General features: G+C 41.6%; 1 protein-coding gene across 2 annotated transcripts in view; it reads right to left on the reverse strand.

Moving 5' to 3' along the window:
* Nucleotides 1-23935, reverse strand: part of LOC128741538 (uncharacterized) — a 148918-nt gene that overhangs the window by 77343 nt on the left and 47640 nt on the right. For both annotated transcript variants that reach the window (XM_053837425.1, XM_053837424.1), the window contains exon 3: nucleotides 7401-8329. In XM_053837425.1, coding sequence (XP_053693400.1) covers nucleotides 7401-7576 — 176 coding nt within the window. In that variant the 5' untranslated portion in view covers nucleotides 7577-8329. The remainder of the gene's footprint in view (nucleotides 1-7400; nucleotides 8330-23935) is intronic.

The following is a 23935-nucleotide window of genomic DNA, read 5'->3' on the forward strand; positions in this document are numbered from 1 at the left end:
TCTTCCAAAATTTATGCTTTTTTTAATATTATAAACATCATGTATAAATCAGAGTTTCTGTGCATGGGCGGGAAAGACGGACACTTGATATGGGAAAGACGGACACTCGCAAAAAGGTGTCACGCGTCGTTGAATTATCAGTATTAAGAAAAATTAACATATTTCATCATGTATTTAGGAAAGAATTGGTTTGGTAAAACCCCCTTCCCGATCCCCCCTTTGAGCGAGAAAATAGTATGGTTCCCTTCAATATTTTAATTGGTGACGAATTAATCGTTTCTAAAAGTTGGCTCATTGCAACTGCTATATGACTTCTGGTTACTTTTACATATATAATATGTAAGTATTTGCAATGTTAAATCGTTGTTGGGCAAAATGGGTTCAAAATCTGTGTGTCCGTCTTTCCCTACCGTTGGGTGTCCGTCTTTCCCGACTTGGATACCATTTTTTCAAACTTCAATAACTTTTTACTGAATATTCAAAAATTCACTAGGTTTCCAATGGATATTCAGTGAAAGATCAAACTAACGCAATGTCGTCGGTTTAGCATGAATATGTTGTTTTTTAAAGATTTACCAGCTATTTTCTTCACGCACAAAATTACATCGGTTAGCGTATATACGCATTTTTTCTTTGTTTTGCTTATAAATTTGTCAGCTACGCTGCTAAAAATCGGCAGTTTAGTTCAAAAGTGTTAATTCAATCTATAGAAACATTTCCCATCATTGATTTGCTTCAAAAAATTATTGTTTATGAAATATGACAAGTGTCCGTCTTTCCCGCAGTGTCCGTCTTTACCGCCCTTCCCCTAACATAAAAAAGAACGGCTATGGAGTTTGGTGTTTCATGCACTACACAAGTGTGCCAAATCTAGTCAGAATCGTTCCAGCACTTATTGAGACACGAAAATCAGGCTGGGCACGCTATTTCCGCTTCGATATTGCTTTTTTGATTAACGGGTAACAACTAAAATTTTGGACTTTTTTGAGGCCCCTATACTCCACAACAAACGAGCTCAGAGAGAAATGATAGGATGTATGTGTTAGCTCTCTCTCCTCTTTTTCTCAATATTTTTTGTTTTGTTTATGCTTGCCTTGTTTTGCTTGAAATGACGTCGAAACAAGAAGCATTTCGAGAGCGCGTTGTACACTTCTACGAACTGCCACAGAAATCTCGGCAAAAAGTATACGGTACAACATTTAAAAAGCGAATGTGTTGCGGCTTCGACTGTTCATCATATCCTAAGATGCCCAACAACTATTCGCAAGCAAGGTAGTGGAAGACCAGCCAAAATTACGGACGCAGAAGGACATCGTTCTCTTTCTCGTTTCTTCAACAACAAGCCCTCTGGTTTGGCTATCAATTAAGATGCACCAGACGAATGTTTGAAGAAAATTTTGATCTCGTTTCTACAAAAACTTCATGCAGATGGACAATACGTGTTTTGGTCGGATAGAGCATCATCGCATTACGCCAAAAAAAAAACACAGTCGTTCCTGAATACCCATTCGATCCCATTTTTACCCAAAAACCACGACCCGAAAAATCTATCTCAGCGCACCCAATCGAAGATTTATTCGGGATTTTTAGTTCCTTGGCGTACAAAAATAACTGGAGGACCACGAATCGCAAAAAGTTGATTGGTAGAATCAAGAGATGCATTCGTAAAGTTGACATGACGGCCAGCGGTACAAAGCTTCTGTTTCGACGTCAAACGAAAGCTTCGCCGAACTGCCGATTACGGGCCGTTTTCAAATGTACACTAATCTTTAATTTCGGTAGATCAGATCTTCTTCATGTATCTTTGTCTTTTTTTGACAGCCTGAGGAAAAAATTCCAAAATTTTAGTTGTCACCCGTTATTGCACCTTAACCAATCAACCAATTAGAATTTGAAAGAGTTGCGTATGAAGCATTTGTTGAATGGAAAGTGGAATTTATGAAAGGTGAATCGATAATTCGCAGTTCTTTGATGAGCACCTCAACGGCGACATAGCAGCAGGAGACGCAATGGAAGTTAACCTCGGAGTACTTACAAACGACAAAAGCGTACCGGCTCCCGATCTCGAAGAGATCCGACGAGAAATCGGTCTGCTGAAGAATAATAGAGCCGCCGGAAAGAACCGACTCCCCGCAGAACTCTACAAAAATGGCCAAGAACCGCTAGCAACGGCACTTAACTGGCTGATTTTGAGGATTTGGGAAGAAGAGAAACTACCGGAGGAGTGGATGGAAGGCGTAGTCTGTCCCATCTACAAAAAGGGCGACCGGTTAGGCTGCTGTAACTACCGCGGCATTACGCTGATCAACGCCGCCTGCAAGGTGCTCTCCCAGATTTTGTTGCGTCGTCTATCCCCAATAGCAAGAGAATTCGTAGGGCAGTATCAGGCGGGTTTTATAGGGGCCCGTGCTACTACGGATCAAATTTTTACTCTCCGACAAATCCTCCAGAAATGTCGAGAGTACAACGTGCCCACGCATCATATTTTCGTGGATTTCAAAGCAGCTTTCGATACCGTTGAACGCGAACAACTATGGCAGATAATGCACGACTACGGTTTTCCGGACAAACTGACGCGGCTGATCAAAGCTACTCTGGAACGAGTGATGTGCTACGTGCTCGTTTCGGGGACACCCTCGACTCCTTTCGAATCGCGCAGAGGGTTACGGCAAGGAGATGGACTGTCCTGTATGTTATTCAATATCGCTATTGTAGGTGTGATCCGGCGAGCGGGCATCGAAACGAGAGGAACGGTCTTCAGCAAGAGTAGCCAACTCCTAGCCTTTGCAGACGACCTCGACATCATTACTAGAAACCGTGGGACGGCGGAGGTAATCTACGCCAGACTAAAAACGGAGGCTAGGAGGATAGGGTTACAAATTAATGCATCCAAAACCAAATATATGGGAGGAAGAGGCTCCCGAGAAAGTAACGTTAGCCTCCCACGGACAGTGACTATTGACGGTGATGAACTGGAAGTGCTTGATGAGTTCGTATATTTGGGATCTCTAGTCACCGCCGACAATAATACGAGTAAGGAGATCCAACGACGCATTCAAGCAGGAAATCGAGTCTACTTTTCCCTCCGCAAGACGCTTCGATCCAGGAACATACGCCGCCGCACAAAGCTGACGATGTACAAAACGCTAATATGACCGGTAGTCCTCTACGGACTTGAGACAGTAACTTTGCTTACGCAAGACGTGCACTTGCCGTCTTTGAACGAAAGGTGTAGCGGATTATTTTTGGCGGAGTACAAATGGAAAGCGGAGAGTGGCGGAGACGTATGAATCACGAGCTGCAGGCACTGCTTGGAGAGATTCCCATCGTACACCTGGCGAAAGTTGGGAGACTGCGATGGGCCGGCCACGTCGCAAGAATGCCGGACGACTGTGTAGTGAAATCCGTTCTCTTCAAGAACCCTACCCCATAGACCATAGGGCTCAACGTGCTAGATGGCTGGACCAGATTGAAGTCGACTTGCGTGTGTCGAGACGCGCAACGAATTGGCGACGAGTAGCCCAGGACCGAGTACAATGGAGAGGAATTCTTGATACGGCAAGAGCCACGCCGGCTCTTAGCTGAATAAGTAAGTAAGTAAGAATCGATAATTACTCGAAATAGACCTCTCAATTGACGTCCAAGATCGTATGGTCTAACACTTACTTCTTACTTCTAACAGCATAGAGCCGGGGTGATTCATGTCGTATCAAGAATTCCTCTCCTCTGTACTCGATCCTGACCTACTCGTCATCAATTCGTTGAGCATCTCGACAAACGTAAATCCGCTTCAACCAGGTTGAGCAGGAAGCTCCGTAGCCGCAAGGTTACTGAATCTGCTTTTACAAGCGAGTAGTCGTTGGTTCGAATCTTAGTAGGATCAGGCCATTCGATGTCAAGTGACTTTAGCATGGGCATTATCCTTCCTTCATACCGAATTCTATATGACCCCATAAATGCACTCTTGACAGTGTAAAAGGTAATTCTTATAGTTAAATGTACTGGTCAGCTTCGCCAGGGATGCCTGCAATTGGAGACAGTACTGGCATTCATGCAGGAGAAAAAACAGATTGAGCCATGTACCACATTGGGCTCCTTTATTCTTGGTGTCGGTGGGAGAGACCGGTTTTCACAGCACAGTCGCACATTCATATGCTCATTCTTGCGACTTGGCCAGTCCACACCGTAATCTACCGACTTTCGCCAGGTGCAGTGTTGAAAAATTCATAGCAGCAAAAAATTCAATGAGATTTCAAACACATGAAATTTCAACCTTGATCACAAGCGCGAAACTCACATATGAATTTCTCTCGCTATTATACGCGAAGTCTCTGTTGCTTTGCGATATGAACCAAATTCTGGTGTGAGCATTTTGCTTAATTCTTCCATAGCTGGCATTTCATACAACGAACCAGAGAGCAAAAGAGAATCTACCGTCAGAGAAAACATCAGCAGCGAAAAATACAACACACATTCATGAATTAAGATGGCAAACTTATTGGCGGAATTTACATTTTTGTTTCGCGGGAATCGACATTTTCTTAACTAGAAAGTAACAAGCCTAATAAGAATTAGATAAACAGGTAATTTAAATGTGCGTTTTAGTTTAACTTTTAGGCGATTTATTTAGAGATTTATTCCCTCACGCTCACTCACAGCTACGTATCGCACGAGAGAATGCCTTTTGCCTGTTGCTGTTGCTGCCTGTATGCTGTTCAACAAGGAATTTCTATGTATATGTGCATAGCTCCGGGTAGTAGTTGAAGCAAAGCAGAATGTGATCAAGCGGGAAGAAATATGTGTGAGTTTTGTGCTTCTTGCTATGAAAACAGAATAACTCACGCGCGATTTTTTTCTGCATAGGATGAAGCTGACATGATTCACAGTTGATTTTGATTTTTGATGAGTTTTGAGATTTTGAGTTTTTACCATCACTGGTCAGGTGTATGAAGAGAATCTCTTCAAGTAGTGCCTGCAACTCCTGGTTCATACGACTGTACCACTCTCCACTTTCCATTTGTACTCCGCCAAAAATTCGCCGCAACCCCTTTCGTTCATATATGGCACGCGTACGTATGTCCTCTGTAAGCAAAGTTGCTATCCCTAGTCCGTAGAGGAATACAGGTCTGATTAGCGTTTTGAACCAGTATACCAAGTATACCAGCTCATTAACCACTTTCATCGCCGTCGATAGTCACTGTCCGTGGAAGACGAACGTTATTTTCTCGGAAGTCTCTTCCTACCATATATTTGGTTTGTGTCGCATTAATTTGTAACCCAATCCTCTCAATCTTTGTTTTTAGTCTAGCGTAGCTTGTCTCTGCCGTTCCAAGGTTTCTAGTAATGATGTCGAGTTTGTCTGCGAAACCTAGCAGTTTGCCGATGAAAAATGTTTGTTCTACGATACTTGACTTAAGAGATTTAAGGTTTAATACATAACATCATAAGCGATGTTCTAGACAAGACATAAACTCATATTTTAAAATAATCATGATTACTAAACCCGAGAACAAATTTGTCATGTAGTCTAACTTACTAATTTTAAATCTACAGACGATTCTTTGCTGTTTTTGCCTACCAAAATTTGTCATTTTATTTCCACGCTAGTTAATATCATTAGCCTTCCAGAGTTTCAGTTAGCTTCGGAGTACGATGCTGGTCTAAGAAGTCAGTCGTCGTATGTTCAAATCTCGGCTAGTCAATAGGGTCGCTGCACGTGATTGCCCTGTACTCTAACAGCCGGCTGCAAAGTCTGTCGATAAAAAAGGGCAAAGTCTTAAAAAGTCTTAAACGTTTAAAGCCAAGGCTTTGCATAATGTCATGATGGCCAACATCGCCATCTAAACTGTTCACCTTTTGAGGTATAAAAAACCATTCCCAGCACCGCATACGTAAATGTCAATATATCTGCACACATTAGAAACTCAATTAAAATTTTAATTTTTAGTGCAGTTTATATTGCAGCTACTGTCAGAGTACGCAGATAGATGCACGACGATTTATTTCTCATTTTGCGAAAACGTTCGCTTTCAAACGATCGCGTTTTGTAACGATCATGACGTTTCCCACTTTCCCTGTATGCTCTATAAAAATGAATTATTACCCTCGCGAACTAGTTTATCGCGCACTGTGGTCTTTTTGATGCTCTTCGATGTGCCGTTTTAACAAACCGACGCGTCGGTTTGTTTTAAATGGATCTTGGTTTTCTCTGAATTTCCTTTTCGTTGGCGGTAAGGTTGTAAAACACAATCGCAAAACTAGAACCAAAAGTTATCGCCGAACATGCGCGCGGCTGCCAATGTATAATGAACACTACGAAACGGACTGCATCGAAAGCAAAAGCGCTTCGCGTACGTGTTTCAGTCCATTTGTTCGGAAAACTAGTTCGCCTTATGGTTTTCTAACCAGACCAGATCAGAGGCGGTATATCTCACAGTTCTGCAGCAGATCGTACGATACGGGTAAGGAAAGTGCCAATACTATCGATTTCATCTTTTTTGCCATCAGTCCCTCTGGCAGCCGACTCAGGAATTTCGAACATGGTCAAGGAACTTGTTATTCCATTTTCTGTCTGCCGTTTGATATGGAAAAACAAGAGCAACTGGTGAATATAAATCGTGGCTGCTTATGTTGAAGAAAATGCTAGCTTGTTTGAATTCACTTTCGACAAACGAATCAGAAAGTACATTTCTTGGCAGTCTTGCTGTGCTGGTTTTTGTTAAATCGCAGTGATCTGCACAATGTACGCTGTGCATCTTGTAACAGCAGCAAAATGGCACCATTCGTGTGTGCTAGGACGTAAATATACAAATATGAAGCTACCGCTTTTTGCAGTAAAAACAAGCAGAACCTTGCTCCCAGACGCCACATGGAATAATCGAAATTGATTTAATATTTATTGGACAATCAAGTTTAATTGAGTTTATTACTAATAAAACCGAAGCAACACACCCGACAGTTCACCAGTGGAAATTTGATGAGCTTCACCTCCTGGGGTGGGCGTATATGCGTCGGATGGCAATTTTATTAGTCGAGCACTGTCATTCAAATAACTACGGTTGGGGCTAGCAGGTCAGCCTTTTTCCTTTGTGTATTGTAAAAAAAAACACAAAAGGAGTTCACCTAAATACGGTACCCAACTGAGCACAATAAAATTATAATGTTTCTTCTATTATCACCATAGACAACTGAACTAGAGAGCAATTAAGCTTGAAAAGAGAAAGTGGTGGTAATGGTCAATTTGCATTCATTAAAATTGTCCATCTTAATTACTGACACTAATAATAGAATTTATAAATTATAAAATATCTGCTAAAATTCCTCTTAATGTAGTAGATAACTGACTTAAGTCACTTATTCGATAAGGGACACATAATACATTTATAAACCGTAAACCTTACCTATTACTATGTTCCTGAAAGGATCCGCCGTCCAGCAGCCGTATCTTCGCGAAAAGTACCGCATTGACGAACGGCACCTCAACCAGCTCTTCCAGGTGGAGCTCTACCGTAAACTTATACTTCTTCTTCTTCATCATAAATGCCATACCTGGGGCACCGGGCCCTATCAGTGTCATTCACTCTGGCACAATTATTTCAGCACAGATTCCACCCACCACGATTGAACTGAAAACCAACCAGCAGACGACGACGGATCGCCTCGCTTCTCCGCTTTCGGAGGTCAGACCAATTACTTAGAGCCAATCAGCAGTTTCTTCTTACTCCACCAGTGTTGCCACTGTCGCCTTCTGTCCGCAATCGTTGATTGCCTTATTTCCCGTGGAAGCACTTCACACGCAAGCTTGGCAGGAAACCCTGTTACTGAAGCAGCAGCAGCTGCTCAATGAAGACTGCTTATTCTTCGGTGGCGTCGAGAAGCAACCTCCTCGTTGCGTAATTATCATTTCACCTCGCCAATCACAATCACCAAACGAGACACAGGTAAACAATGGTAATAAAAACCGATTCATAACACCGCTTCTCTTATCTGCATTAAAATTTCCGAATGCTGATTCACCGAGGACGGAACAACGGCAGACGAGGGTGGCCACATAATATCATTTTCTTCTTCCACTGCCACCTTTTCCGTAGACTTTTCCGATCACTACTTCCTTTCTTGCTTCATACGTACGACGGCGGTCGGTTGGTTACGGCGGCCTTTGGTTTATCTACTTTGCACACTTTTTCCGTCATCGAGCAGATGCTGCCGAAATAAATAATCAAAACACCGTGCGCTTTTGCAGGCAGCGACGTGTTGACAGACTTTGTCGAATTTGTCGTGATTATTTAGCTTTTTGTTGACAACAGCTTACTGCCGGGCACGTTTTTGCCTAGAAAAAAAGAATTAATTGGAAGCTTAATTAGTAATTATCTATGACAATAATTTGATAATGATAATTGATGCGTTTAATGTCTTGGTTTTTAAGAAATTTTTACTGTTTACTGCAAATTAAACTTTTTAAGCGATAAGATTGACAAAGTATTTCCATGTGACGCGTGCCTGAAATATACTACCACCGTGAGCAAATACGGAGAAGCTCAAGGAAAAAATGGCACCTTGACCCATTGCCATAAAGCATCACCTGGCGGCATCACAGTTTGATCACATAGTAATGATTGGCAAACAGTTGCGAATTGCGAATTTTAAGGAAAATTGCAAAACAATCGTTGGAAGCGCGTTTGAAAATATTTGCCAAACAGCAAACCTAACATAGAAAATGGCTTTTAGTGCGACATTTTTCAAGAAATATATGAAAAATTTAGAATACATGAAGAGAAATAAGAAGGGTTATGTTATAGATATGACCGCATTATTGACGTACCTACGTTTGACAAGTTTTTGCTACTTAAAACTGCTAGGGTAGACGTACCAAATATGGTGGAGATATGTCATCTATTAAGACAAATTTACGTATAAATATCTAATTATGACTCAAAACGTATAATACCTAAAAGTTTTCCAGTACTTTGTGATCAGTAGAAAAGGAATCAGGCGTCAGTTTTGATGATTTTTTGACGAATGCTATCAAAAAGATGGTTTGTAAATAGCATTGCAATGTACCAATTATCGTAGTAGTGTTTCTGGCATTTCGTTATATGTGTACCAAATATGGTAGTATACTGGACCACCGAAGAGTAATTAAACAATTAATTAATCAAAATCAATTAATGAATTAAAATAGATCAAAACGAGTAATTAAAACGACGCTTATTAGAATTTTATTGTGGAAAATAATTAGAAACGGTTCATAGGTTACATAACGCGTCTATGGAGGTGGAAAAGAAAAGTATCTATTGGTATTGCGGCATGAAAAAATCTCCCAGAAGAGCATTTCCTATGACAATAAAACAGCAGAAATATCAAAATTGTGTTAAATAAGTAATCAATGCACGCCGCCTTCTATTTTTCCACCTTGATAACAGTGTTTCAGCCAAGCAGAATTTGAAGAAATGGTGTATAGAACAGTTGTAGAGGTAGTTATTAACTGCAATGTAATTGAAGTGTTCGAATCTCGGTTGGGAGAAGCTGTTAGACTCTATCTAGCACTAGCTAGAACTAGGGATATTCACTAGGTTTAGAGTATGGGATATTTTAAAAATTGTATGTTATTGTTTAACAAGGGTGGGTTTAAGGGGGTGTGTACGAAAATCTAAAACTGATGCAACTAGCAACTATGAGTTTCGTAATAGTAACAAAAAACAAAATTTTTATTTCTAAATTTAAAGTTATTTTTTAATTATGGTTTTCTTTTATTAATTTCTTCGTTTTCAGCTCAAATTTTTTACGTTCACGCTTCTCAATTGTAGACTTTTTGAGTCTTTCAGATTTGCATCTTCACGTTCCATTACTCGTCGTTTTTTCTGCCGCTTCTTGTCCTCTTTTTCTTATTCTTTCTTACAAATTCTTCTTCTAAACCAGTAAGCCAGTTATCTACCACCTGGAACCATCCATGAAGATGCTTCTCAGTTACCCGGCCGCTTGCTAATACTACTGTTTCTGGTGTGCGGATAGAACATCCGGGTTTGCGACGCATAAAACCAGAGATCCACTTACGTCCTGGAAATTAAAAACATTTAAAATGTATAAATAATGTTCAGGAACCGTTTGGGATCGGAAAAATCATGATGAGAATTTTAATTAATCATAAATACGACCGCAATACGCGAGCACCGTTTATCTCACACAATTTTCCAACGTGCTCTCTCATGATCCCTGCTGGTCCCAAATAGAATTACCTGGTCGATTGTTCCAGAACAGCGTGATCCGCTCCTTGGATGTCAGGTACTCACACACTTGGGACAGAAGTGCATGTCGGGAAACTGATCCTGCTTACCAACAATTAGTCGACACAATTTGCTGCTCCTTTTGTTTTGACAGGACAGTTAGTGGATTTTTCTGCAATGTCCAATTCTCCAGTAAACGATAGTGGACATCGGAATCCCGAACTGTTTACAGCTTGCGTAAACCATCATCCCGGAGTTGAAGACCTCGGAAAAAATCTTCTTCGAAGTAATGTTTATGGGAAATTTGCTTTCGGTATTTGCTGTTAAATGTAAATCAAATATTGTAATTATATTTAGATAATAAGCGACTAGTTTTTGTTCATACCTGATATTTTATTAACAGCAAAAGCTAATAAAGCAAACTAGTTTTCAATCACACCCGGTAAAGAACGCACTATGACCAAAAGTGACAACGATGGGAAAAAAAGATTTCGTATGCTACGATAATCGGTCATCGCCTACTACTATGATTGGCGCACCGTTGTGAAATTTTGCCAATCATGGTAATACATAAAAGCAATCATTCTTGACTAAAATCGTATTAATTTTTTATTTCACAACGTTAAGAAGGTGGTGACTAATTCCCCCATGCGGTTTTATTTTCGAAAAATATAGTTTTAATATCGAAAATGTCTTAATTACGATTACGTATAGCTTAGCGAATCGCTAAGAAACAAGTCTCACAAAGACACGAAATTTTCAAACTATGTTTTTTCACATAAAAAATAAGTTTACACTAAAAGTAAATCAATAAATTGGTACAGGAGAACTTTTTGTTGCATAAAAATATCTTTTGGAATGCAAAACAGCGTGTTATCCATGTTAAACGATCAACAGGCTCTCTCGTATTACCATGATTGGTGCTATAACTATATTTGGTACTTCTACCCTACTTGGTTATAATTGGCACCCTTGGGCAAAGAGGAACGTTATACAAACTTAATAAGCGTTGCGAGGTGGTCGACAGGTGGAAGTAGTTCTAAGGAGGCATCCATAAAGTTCGCTACGCTTATAGGGGGAGGGGGGGTTGACCTAATCATGACGATTTGTCACGTAGGGGGGAGGGGAGTATGAAGTTATGTGACGTCACATGAAACACGACACATCAGGGATCTTCAAAATCCGGCTTATAAGCTCGAAAATTTTCCTTTTTCTATTTGCTGAAATTCATTTGATAGCTTTAACAAAATAACAAAACGGTTGGAATGAATATTTAAATGGTTGGAATGAATATTTAAATTTTTTGTTGTGAATGGGGAGGGGGGGAGGTTAGCCGTGACGTGACGTATTTTCCAAGGGGGGTCACGAATGTGTGACGAAATGTGACGTGATTTTGGTCAATATTTGCGTGACGGAAATGGATGTCGCCTAACAGAAGGAAACGCAACGAAAGTTAACCTAGGAGTGCTTACAAACCTTAACAGCGTGCCGGCTCCCGATCTTAAAGAGATGCGCCGGGAAATCGGCCAGCTGAAAAATAATAGAGCCGCCGGAAAGGACTACATAGACTATAGAATACAGAGGCGACAAGGCACTCAAAATCCGCTAAATCTTGAATCAAAACGGAGAATACCATCATAAGTAAAGGTAACTCTCCGCTTTCATTCAAAATTTAGTGGTCTCTGTAGAAAGGACCGACTCTACAAAAATGGCCAAGAGCTGCTACACTGAGAAAACTTTTCGTATAGTTTCTATGTGTCCCACGTATAGATTTTTGCAATGTGCCCAATAAATGATCTTTATGTGCCAAACCGTTATCATTTATGTGCACGCGAAAAATTTGCGTATAATTTTTATGTGTATAATTACACATACTATTCATATGCGCTTAATTTTTATGTATATTTCTGGGAGGATTGTGTTTATATGCGGCACATGATAATCATATGGAATTTCATAAGGAAATTTACTATTAGTTATGTGCAGAATATTTTGAGTGTAGAAGCGGCACTTCATTGATTAACTTCAAAATTATGGAAGATATCGCACATCATACCAATTCATAAAAAAGGTTCCAAATTACTGGTTGAAAATTACAGAGGAATTGCTATTCTCTCGGCCATACCGAAAATGTTCGAATCTATGGTTTATGAGCATTTGTATCGTAAGATTGAACCTAAGATATCAATTTTCCAACACGGATTCCTTAAAGGACGCTCAACGGTAACTAATTTGGCGGAATTTGTTTCGAGAACTGCGCAATGGATGGTGGATGGGTGGCAAGTAGATACAATTTACACCGATATGTCTAAGGCTTTTGACGTAATAAATATTGATGCGATCGCAACATTGCTGCCAAAGTATGGAATAAGCGGTATAAATCTGAGGTGGATAAGCGACTATTTAAAGAATCGATTGCAATATGTCAAGATTGACAAGAGCAAGTCAGCTCCATTCCCGGTCTGGGCTGGTGTCCTTCAGGGGAGTCATCTTGGGCCATTGCTTTCCGTCACAGTCATGAATGAGCTCCCGGAACTTCTCCCTGGAGTTTACATCATAATTTATGCTGATGATGTGAAGGTTTTTCTCCCGGTGAAATCTGTTAAGGACTGTCGAATTCTTCAGGATAGTGTACAACATTTCATCGGATTTTGCAAAACGTTCGGCCTAAAAGTTAATACGATGAAGTGTAACCTGGTGTCCTATACCCGAAAAATAAATGAATTGCTATTTGATTATTCCATGGAAGGTGAAATAATACCAAAAAGAGACCATGTATGTGATCTTGGGATAGAAATGGACAGCGAGCTTAACTTTATCCGGCATACTGAAAAGGTTGTTGCAAAAGCAAATTCTTTATTTGGCATGATCAAACGCCTCAGTGGAGAATTAAAGGATCCGCATACTATCATCTCATTGTACAATGCCTTGGTACGAAGTGGTGTAGAGTACGCAAGTGTAATATGGCAACCATTCTACGAAGTGCACAAAAAGCGAATTGAGCGAATCCAAAAGAAATTTATTCGCTATGCCCTGCGGAATTTAAGATGAACCGGAGAGATGCCTAACTATAAATCGTTATGCTTATTGATTGGAACGGAAAGCTTTGAGAGAAGAAGGCGTACAACAGATGCTCTGTTCTTAAAGGACATACTCGCCGGCAGGTATAATTCGCCATATTTATTAAGCCAAGTGACCGTGAATGATGGACGTTCGTCGTTAAGAAGTGTTAGACCTTTTTGTTTGACAAATAGAGTTCAAAATTACACCAGAAATGAGCCGATGTATAGAATGATGGCCACATTTAACAATCATCGTGACATTATAAATGTTGAATTGACCAAGAAGCAAATTAGAGATAATCTTAGAATATTTTATGTAAATTATTTGTAATTATGTAGTAGGTAATAACTATATAACAATTTTTTTTAAATATCCATAATAAATAAATAAATAAATAAATAAATTTGGGAGGAGGAGAAACTATCGAAGGAGTGGATGGAAGGTGTGGATTGTCCCACCTACAAAAAGGGCGATCGGTTAGATTGTTGTAATTACCTCAGCATTATGGGCTTTATAGAGACCCGTGCTACTACGGATCAAATTTTTACTCTCCGACAAATCCTCCAGAAATGTTGGGAGTACAACGTGCCCACGCATCATATTTTCGTGGATTTCAGGGCAGCATACGATACGGTTAAGGGTGAACGACTATGGCAGTTAATGCACGGTTTTCCGGACAAACTAACGCGATTGATCAAGGCTACCCTGAAGCAAGTTATGCGAAACGTGTGCATTTCAGGGATACTCTAAAGACTTTTTGAATCGCCAATAGGGTTGCGGGAAGGGGACGGACTGACCTGTATGCTATCCAACATCGCAATTAAAGGTGTGATCCGGCGAATGCACATCGAAACGAGAGTAATGATCTTAGGTAAGAATAGCCAACTCCTAGCCTCCGCAGACGACCTCGACATCATACTAGAAACCTCAGGCGGCGGAGGCAATTTACGCCAGATCAAAACCGTAGGCTAGGAAGGTTGGGTTACAAACCAATTCGTCGAAAACCAAATACATGGTAGGAACAGGCTCCAGAGAAAACAACATATTCCTCCCACGAGCAGTGACTATTGAGGGCGATGAATTGAAATTGGTGGATGAGTTTGTATATTTGGGATATCTGGTCACCACCAACAATAATGTGAGTAAAGTGATCAAACGACGCATTCAGGCTGGAAGTCGAGCCTACTTTTCCCTCGGTAAGACGCTTCGATCAAGGAGCATACGCCGACGCACAAAGTTGACGATTTACGAAACGCCAATCAGACCGGTAGTCCTCTACGGGCTTGAGACAGTAACTTTGCTTACGGAGTACTAACGGACAGCGAAGAGTAGCGTAGTCGTATGAACCACGAGTTGCAGGTACTATTTGGAGTTTCTCATCGTATAGCTGACGAAAGTTAGGAGACTACGGTGGGCCGCCCACGTCACAAGCATTCTGGACGACTGTGCAACGAAATAGGTCTTTTTTTTCAAAACCCTTACCGATAGCAGGAATAGAGCAGCATAGATGACTTGACCAGTTTGAAGCCGACTTGCGTGTGTGGAAACGCAGTGGAGAGGAGTTCTTGATGCGACAAGAGCCACCCCGGCTCTCTGCTGATAGAAATAATTATGTCGGTCCCGTTTGTCGATCAATAGTACAGTTGAGGATATTCGAGAAAGTCTGAACACCAATATTGGTATCGTCATTGTCTAGAATCTCATCCCAGTTGATATCTAGTAGTACATCTAGAATCATAGGGTCTAGAATTGTTTTGTACGCTTCAACCTGTTCGGAAAACTTTGTACTAGTCTCCGAATATTCGGCAAGATAAGGTCCGCTCACAGAGTCAAGCTTCTGGTGGAACGATGACGTGAAACGATTCGTCTAAACAGGCAAGAAAGTACTCGGCAACGGACGTATTCATGCCACCAATACTCTGATAGTACAGTTGGAGGTTGACAGAACTTAATTTGGTGCATGTAAGACGGAATCAATTCAGGCAATGCCGTACGAATGTATATCATGATATTCGCCTGAGAAGGGATACTAGAAACCCACTTCTCGATGCCCGACATCAGGGCCGGACCGACTGGGATGTCTCGGACAAGTTTGACGAATATCATGATGGACGAAAAGCGCGAAGGAATTTGCACTTCTGAAGCGGGGAAGAAGGGGCTTCCATAATGCCATGAAACGTGTGTTCTAGTCTTCACGATAAACTGCAATTCGGGTGGATTAGGATGGATGACGATGAAACTGGGTTAACAGTACAATAACCTTAGGGAATCAAATAAGAGACTACTTGAACAGCTTCTGATGGGCTAGAAATTGGTTCATCAAGTAGATTAGACAAAGGGTTAGATGCGGAGAAGTGATCAATGCTTTCTGATAATTTGGGTTGTGGAAATATTTGCCATTCATTGAGGGTTGGAAACCCCCTTCATCCACAACAGGGCTGCAGCTACAGGACTGTGGTGAGCTGTTCCAGGGTTTCCTCAATGGCAACTGTGGTGCGTCTTGGAAGACGAGCAACCATGCGACCTGGATTTATAAAGCAATGATTCGGCTAGAGTACAATGGATAACGGTGTAGTTACATTAACTTGTAGTCCTGGTGACTGGTTTGTGACTTAGAGGGTTTACGTTATGGTCCAGTTCATGATAATCTGCGGTCATTTTTTGAACGGTTGTCCTCGAATTCACCAACGTTGTCAGGCCATGTAACGCTTGAAAGTGCACTAGCTTTGAATTCTGATGCAACTCCAATTTTGATTGAAATGCAACGTGGATCTTTTACCTTTGAAACGAGTTTTACAACCCTCGGATTCGCATCTACGCTCAAGCCTTTGGATTGGCGTTTGATTTGAAATCGGAGAGATAAATCCATACAAGATCATCATTTATGCAAACCATCGGAATAGTTCCAGTAGCTGTTTTTGTTCAGCAATTGCTCGTAATGCAGGTTGGATCTGAGTTGTCCATACCTCTGCGTTAGGAGTATTGACAGGAGTTTTTACTGATGTAGGAAGAAGCGCAGAGGGTCGGAGCTGTTGCGAAGTTGTTTTCTAGTTGTTCCCCAATTGTACAGGCTATATCACCCTGCATTGACACCATTACATTTACCAATTCGACATGAACAGAGCCCTCATGGAAAGTAATTTGTTTGAAGTTCTTGTTGGAAAACAAATCGACGTACGTCAAAATATTTTGCAACTTCATACGCTCCGTACGTCAAACTCGCATCAAGTTCCTAAAAAAGTGTATACAATATCCAAGAGAAACAGTTATTAGGTCAATGATTCAGTGACGCACTTATAGGTCTACAGGGCAAAGATAACCTGCCTGGGACAAGTTGTTATTAAATTTTTACCAGTTATTAAGTGAAACTGATTGGAGTACCAAATGATACAACTGAAATAAGCATGTACCACATACCAAATGCGCAGGTACAGAGAAAAGCTGTATTATAGAGGATAAAAAACCAAAACACTAAGCGATTCATTGAACGGCAATCCGTACGCAAGAAATCACCAATTTTACCCGTACTTCTTTAATTGCCTTCAAGCGTGCCTCTCCCTTTGTTCGCTGTACACTCAGAAGCATGCTCAAACTTGGTAGCAAATATGATTCATGGAAGAGGTGTTAAATGGTGTTTGCTCGACGAAAAAAAAACCGCACCAACCGTTGGTAGCCCATGTTTGGGCAGTATGGTGTAGCTGTAATTTCCGCTGGATTGCGATTCAAGTGCAGGCTGGAATACAACCGAAGTAACACCTTGTACTTGGAGGGTCGGAAATGTGCAGTTTTCACGTACGGTGCTGTTTTCCTCGACACGGCACGGTGACTTGCTAGTCATAAGACTATTTATCGTACTCGGCGGTCATTCATTTACCGAAATGCATGAACTTGGCCGCAAAGAGCAGCAGCATGTGCGTGTTTGGAGATCTGGCAAAGAATGACCTCCGGTCACGCTCTGCTGATTTGCTGACGGTTCCCAGTTTGCTCTCGCAATCATGAAACCACGGACCGATAAAAATCCACATGAATTGTTAAAATTTAACATAGACTAGCTTCCAAAACTACTGCTCTGGACGGGTAAAATTCCACGAAAAAACTGCACTCAAAAACGCTATATTATCTCTCCATATTTTAAATGGTTGAGAGCACAACAATCGGATTCCCTTGGTTTCCATCCGAACAGGCCCTGATTGAGCTTCTTTGTTCTTCCGCTGCGCTGCTGACGGTTTGTTTGAAAATTCAAGGTTGGCAATACTGACGGTCGGAAGTGAAAATGAAATGTCCCTCGAGACGGGCGGTGATATCGCACTCACTGCGTTCGCCTGTTCATCATAGGTCACATCATGATGATGATCAACGCGAGCTAAACTGCAGTGGTGCAAGGACATTTGTACTGCGAAGGTTACTGGCACGATACGCTGATGGTTAATGTTGTCTCTTCAGCAATAAAGTTAAAAGAAATTAATGGTCACTTAAATTAATTCATTTGACAATTTTGAATGGCATTGAAACGCTTGTACTAGTATTAAGTGGCGTTTGTAATTTTATTTCGTCTGCTCCACAAATTATACTGAATCATTCCGCACACCCATAATAATAACAAAAGCAAAGCATAATTTAGAGCTGTTTAGGGTAAGATAAGATAAAAACAGATGGTACTACCGATAACTGCAATAATACAGAGTGTCGTAAAGTATGACTCACGATGTACCGAAAGTCAAGGTGTATTGGAAATCCCCTTATTGAATTATTTAGGTATGTCGTACTGATAAAGATGGAAGTTACTGTATTTAGAGTAACAGGAAATAAGCATTCGGATTTAGAATATGTATAAATATCGTTGAAAACGTTTTTAGTTGATTTCATTGCATTTGGTTTGTTATCTATACCTATAAAGAAGGATTTCTGTCTGTCTGTCTGTCTGTCTGTCTGTCTGTCTGTCTGTCTGTCTGTCTGTCTGTCTGTCTGTCTGTCTGTCTGTCTGTCTGTCTGTCTGTCTGTCTGTCTGTCTGTCTGTCTGTCTGTCTGTCTGTCTGTCTGTCTGTCTGTCTGTCTGTCTGTCTGTCTGTCTGTCTGTCTGTCTGTCTGTCTGTCTGTCTGTCTGTCTGTCTGTCTGTCTGTCTGTCTGTCTGTCTGTCTGTCTGTCTGTCTGTCTGTCTGTCTGTCTGTCTGTCTGTCTGTCTGTCTGTCTGTCTGTCTGTCTGTCTGTCTGTCTGTCTGTCTGTCTGTCTGTCTGTCTGTCTGTCTGTCTGTCTGTCTGTCTGTCTGTCTGTCTGTCTGTCTGTCTGTCTGTCTGTCTGTCTGTCTGTCTGTCTGTCTGTCTGTCTGTCTGTCTGTCTGTCTGTCTGTCTGTCTGTCTGTCTGTCTGTCTGTCTGTCTGTCTGTCTGTCTGTCTGTCTGTCTGTCTGTCTGTCTGTCTGTCTGTCTGTCTGTCTGTCTGTCTGTCTGTCTGTCTGTCTGTCTGTCTGTCTGTCTGTCTGTCTGTCTGTCTGTCTGTCTGTCTGTCTGTCTGTCTGTCTGTCTGTCTGTCTGTCTGTCTGTCTGTCTGTCTGTCTGTCTGTCTGTCTGTCTGTCTGTCTGTCTGTCTGTCTGTCTGTCTGTCTGTCTGTCTGTCTGTCTGTCTGTCTGTCTGTCTGTCTGTCTGTCTGTCTGTCTGTCTGTCTGTCTGTCTGTCTGTCTGTCTGTCTGTCTGTCTGTCTGTCTGTCTGTCTGTCTGTCTGTCTGTCTGTCTGTCTGTCTGTCTGTCTGTCTGTCTGTCTGTCTGTCTGTCTGTCTGTCTGTCTGTCTGTCTGTCTGTCTGTCTGTCTGTCTGTCTGTCTGTCTGTCTGTCTGTCTGTCTGTCTGTCTGTCTGTCTGTCTGTCTGTCTGTCTGTCTGTCTGTCTGTCTGTCTGTCTGTCTGTCTGTCTGTCTGTCTGTCTGTCTGTCTGTCTGTCTGTCTGTCTGTCTGTCTGTCTGTCTGTCTGTCTGTCTGTCTGTCTGTCTGTCTGTCTGTCTGTCTGTCTGTCTGTCTGTCTGTCTGTCTGTCTGTCTGTCTGTCTGTCTGTCTGTCTGTCTGTCTGTCTGTCTGTCTGTCTGTCTGTCTGTCTGTCTGTCTGTCTGTCTGTCTGTCTGTCTGTCTGTCTGTCTGTCTGTCTGTCTGTCTGTCTGTCTGTCTGTCTGTCTGTCTGTCTGTCTGTCTGTCTGTCTGTCTGTCTGTCTGTCTGTCTGTCTGTCTGTCTGTCTGTCTGTCTGTCTGTCTGTCTGTCTGTCTGTCTGTCTGTCTGTCTGTCTGTCTGTCTGTCTGTCTGTCTGTCTGTCTGTCTGTCTGTCTGTCTGTCTGTCTGTCTGTCTGTCTGTCTGTCTGTCTGTCTGTCTGTCTGTCTGTCTGTCTGTCTGTCTGTCTGTCTGTCTGTCTGTCTGTCTGTCTGTCTGTCTGTCTGTCTGTCTGTCTGTCTGTCTGTCTGTCTGTCTGTCTGTCTGTCTGTCTGTCTGTCTGTCTGTCTGTCTGTCTGTCTGTCTGTCTGTCTGTCTGTCTGTCTGTCTGTCTGTCTGTCTGTCTGTCTGTCTGTCTGTCTGTCTGTCTGTCTGTCTGTCTGTCTGTCTGTCTGTCTGTCTGTCTGTCTGTCTGTCTGTCTGTCTGTCTGTCTGTCTGTCTGTCTGTCTGTCTGTCTGTCTGTCTGTCTGTCTGTCTGTCTGTCTGTCTGTCTGTCTGTCTGTCTGTCTGTCCTGTGTTCCTTATAGAATCAAAAACTACTGAACCAATCGGCGTGAAAATTTGCATGTAGAGGTTTTTGGGGCCAGGAAAGGTTTTAGTGATGGTTAGAGACCCCTCCCCCCACTAAGAGGGGGGGCTCCCATACAAATGAAACACAAATTTCTGCATAACTCGAGAACTAACCAAGCAAATAGAACCAAATTTGGCAGGTGGGTGTTTTCGGTGACAAGAATTTATTCTAGGGTAATTTGAGACCCCTCCCCTCTTTATAAGGGGAATTATAACTCCTCTCCCCTTTAAGAGGGGGGGTTTCCATACAAATTTCCTCATAACTCGAGAACTAATCAAGCAAATGGAACCAAATTTGGCATGTGAAGGTTTTCGAGGGCAAGAAAATTTTCTATGTTGAATTAGGACCCCTCCCCACTTTAGGAGGGGGGGGGCTCCTATACAAACGAAATACAAATTTCCTTATAACTCGAGAGCTAATCCAGCAAATGGAACCAAATTTGGCATGTAGGTGTTTTTGGAGGCAAGAATGTTTTCTATGATGAATAAGAACCTCTCCCCACTTTAGGAGGGGGGGCTCCTATACAAATGAAATACAAATTTCCTCATAACTCGAGAACTAATCAAGCAAATAGAACCAAATTTGGCATGTGGGTGTTTTCGGTGACAAGAATTTATTCTATGGTAAATTGAGACCCCTCCCTCTTTATAAGGGGAATTGTAACTCCTCTCCCCTTTCAGAGGGGGGGCTTCCATACAAATTTCCTCATAACTCGAGAACTAATCAAGCAAATGGAACCAACTTTGGCATGTGAAGGTTTTCGAGGGCAAGAAAATTTTCTACGGTGAATTAGGACCCCTCCCCACTCTAAGAGGGGGGGCTCCTGTACAAATGAAATACAAATTTCCTCGTAACTCGAGAACTAATCAAGCGAATTGAACCAAATTTGGCATGTGTGTGTTTTTGGAGACAATTTTTTTTTCAATGATGAATTGGGACCCCTCCCCACTTTAGGAGGGGGGGTCCTATACAAACGAAATACAAATTTCCTCATAACTCGAGAACTAATCCAGCAAATGGAACCAAATTTGGCGTGTAGGTGTTTTTGGAGGCAAGAATTTTTTCTGTGATGAATTAGGACCTCTTCCCACATTAGGAGGGGGGGCTCCAATACAAATGAAATACAAATTTCCCCATAACTCGAGAACTAATCAAGCAAATAGAACCAAATTCGGCATGTGGAGGTTTTTGGAGGCAAAAATATTTTCTACGGTGAATTAGGATCCTTCCACACTTCAATAGGGGGGGCTTCTACACAAATGAAATACAAATTTCCTCATAATTCGAGAACTAATCAAGCAAATGGAACCATATTTGGCATGTGGGTGTTTTTGGAGGCAACCATTTTTCCCATGATGAATTAGTTTTTGGAGGCAACCATTTTTCCCATGATGAATTAGGACTTCTTACCTTTTTAGGAGGGGGGGGGGCTCCCATTCAAACAAAATACAAATTTGCTCATAACTTTAGAACTAATCAAGCAAATGGAACCAAATTTGGCATGTGAGAGTTTTAGATGGCAGAATTTTTTTTCTGTGGTGTATTACGACCCCTTTCCCTTTTAAGAGGGTGGGCTCCCATACAAATGAAATACAAATTTCCTTATAATTTGAGTACTAATCAAGCAAATGGAACCAAATTTAGCATGTAGGAGATTTTTGAGTCTTGAATTTATTTTATGATAGTTAGAGACCTCTCACCCCTGTGGTAGGGGGATATGGACTCTCATACAAATAAAACAGAAATTTTTGCGAAACTCAAAAACTAATCCAACTTGAGAAACTCGAGACTCTTCCATAAAACATTAATCAATAACAAGACCACAAAAACTATCTATAGTAACACTAGATCATTCAGGACGAGCCGGTGGCGAGTGTTGCCGGTGACCCGCCGTCGGAGGCGCCGCCCACTGGGGGGCTTGCAAAACTCGAGAAGTGACAAAGATCATCCGAGATTCATGATTTATGTACAACACAGGTTAATTTGTGGCAATACGAAGTTTGTCGGGTCAGCTAGTTTAATCATAAAAATGAAATTTTTCGTTCGACGACATGTTTCAAGGTTTTCCAATAACGTTCATGTTCAGATTAAAACCAAGATCGAATCTTTTATTTTATCCAACATGCCGCAATTGGTAAAGCAAGTTCTCGACCGAAAAATGACTTTTCTGCTCCAAATATTACCAGTTCATCAAACCATTCATTTCCGGTTCCAGAATGGCCAGGAACCCAAACCAGATGTACTGCATTCATTCAGAATCAGTGCTCGAAAAAATTGATAGCCCTGCATGTGCATGAAAGCGAATATAAAACGCATTCTGCGCATACAGTTCTACCCCTGTTAGTATTCTTTTATCTATCAGCCCATTGACATGACTACTGAACTGCTGACAGTGTTTATCTTTCTCAGTGTTCTACCCTTCAGTACAATTCATTCATGAATTGCAGTGCTGTATGATTGCTCATCTTGCCTGTCAGTAGATTTTCTTGCTCTTGACTGACATTTTAGGTCTCAAAGTCTAGTTTTTTAAACTGCTTACTTTTTAAAATCAACCAAAACTTGCTTGAAGGAAATTAATTATAGCTTCGGAGTAATGTTTACATATATTGTAGTTTCGTTTGCCGTCGTCGGCAGTTGAAAATGAATAAAGTAGCATAGGGTATTCCCATAGGGTAGGGTAGTATTGGGTTTCCCTATTTGCATGAAGAGAAGCTGTTCATGGCCCACTCAATCGCTTAAGTTGTGACAAATCTCCGAGTAAAAGCCAATAAGTTTAAGTTATCTAAAACGTGTTCTGGATCGTTTCGAACTTCAGGTTCCACAGTTTGGAAAGTGACTATGATGGAGACATCCCAGGATTTAATGATGGTTCGTACAGTATTCGCCGTTCGAATTATGAATGTTATTAACTAAACGATCTTTCAATTTTAACAGTATTTTATTGAGCTGACTTGTCTCGTCGAAACTGGAAACGTTACTACAGAACCAGTGTCAGCTCGTGCGTGTAGCAGATCGTAGAGCGTTTGCATAAGCTTTCCGGGCTTGCTTAAAAGGTTCCACACCATCGCTACGACGACTATTCCAGGCTTTCCTACATCGTTTCTTTAGTTCCGCGAGATGAGAGTTCCACCCTGACATTCCTCTAGTAGTAGCGAAGCAAAGCAAAGCCTAGGTGCTACATTCCGTTTTCGAAACTTGACCTTCCGTTTTTATACGACAGATTTCGAAGCCCGCTGTTGGAGTACAGGACAATTGCAGACTAGTGATACGAACGATCCTATTGACTCTAACAGCCTCTCACAGCCGAGATTTGAACATACGTTCCTCGACGCCTACTGGAAGGTTTTTATATAGTCGTATTAATAGCTTTCAGCGGGCAAGCTGATTAAAAGCTTCGCCGATGTTGTGACATCTACAATCACATTCAAATCGCATAACGACTCAGTTGTCGGTTCGAATTCTTCGAATTCTTCGCGATCGCGAAGGTTCTTAAAACTAGTATAAAATAAAACGAGGAGAGAGAGAAACAATCCCACCTGTGTAAAGTCCCTAAGCGAGTTCTTCATGCGAACCTCGCTCAATCCTATTCTACCGGCAAACACATCGCCGAGTGCTCCTGAGTGCCTTTTCCCCGTCTCGTTTTTAGTGTTCATTCTAGTGTACGTGCGTTGTAGGGAGTGTGTTGGTGAGCCAAACTCGTAGAGCAGATTGTATTGGGTTTGCTCTCATTGCTCACCCTGCGCGTGGGCGGTAATCCCTTGAACGCCTAGACGGTTAGGCGGTCGTTTTCAAATAGCAGAAAACGGTTAAGCTAAAAGGTTTATGTTTTATTCGGCTCTAAGATTGCTGCGCGAAGAACTAACTATTCAAGGAATTATTATTAC

Source organism: Sabethes cyaneus, chromosome 3 (genome assembly GCF_943734655.1).
Source record: "Sabethes cyaneus chromosome 3, idSabCyanKW18_F2, whole genome shotgun sequence".
Classification (NCBI taxonomy): Eukaryota; Metazoa; Arthropoda; class Insecta; order Diptera; family Culicidae; genus Sabethes; species Sabethes cyaneus.